The sequence below is a fragment of the Eurypyga helias genome, unplaced genomic scaffold (genome assembly GCF_000690775.1).
Source record: "Eurypyga helias isolate BGI_N326 unplaced genomic scaffold, ASM69077v1 scaffold38821, whole genome shotgun sequence".
Lineage (NCBI taxonomy): Eukaryota > Metazoa > Chordata > Aves > Eurypygiformes > Eurypygidae > Eurypyga > Eurypyga helias.
Genome location: NW_010230848.1, coordinates 1 through 217, shown reverse-complemented (window position 1 = coordinate 217; position 217 = coordinate 1). Strand labels below are relative to the sequence as shown.

The 217-nt window shown below is 70.5% G+C and overlaps 1 protein-coding gene across 1 annotated transcript in view; it reads right to left on the bottom strand.

Moving 5' to 3' along the window:
* Positions 1-146, bottom strand: part of NODAL (nodal growth differentiation factor) — a gene marked incomplete at its 3' end in the record, with an annotated part of 986 nt that extends 840 nt beyond the window's left edge. Inside the window, exon 1 of the mRNA XM_010160877.1 lies at positions 5-146. Within this exon, the coding sequence (XP_010159179.1) occupies positions 5-146 (142 nt within the window). The remainder of the gene's footprint in view (positions 1-4) is intronic.
* Positions 147-217: the final 71 nt, after the last annotated feature.

The following is a 217-nucleotide window of genomic DNA, read 5'->3' as shown; positions in this document are numbered from 1 at the left end:
CGACGGCTGTGGTAGATGTCCAGGGAGACGTCGTGGGATGGAGAGAAGCCGGGCAGGCGGACGCGGAGCTCGGCCAGACTCACCTCCTGGCTGCTGGAGAGGGAGGACATGTCGAAGGAGAGCGCCCAGCGGGAGCCGTTCTGCATGGAGCCTGAAACCCAAGGGGCACGGCGAGGGTCCCGGCGGCCTTGCCCGGGAGCGGGGGCCCCCACGCGTC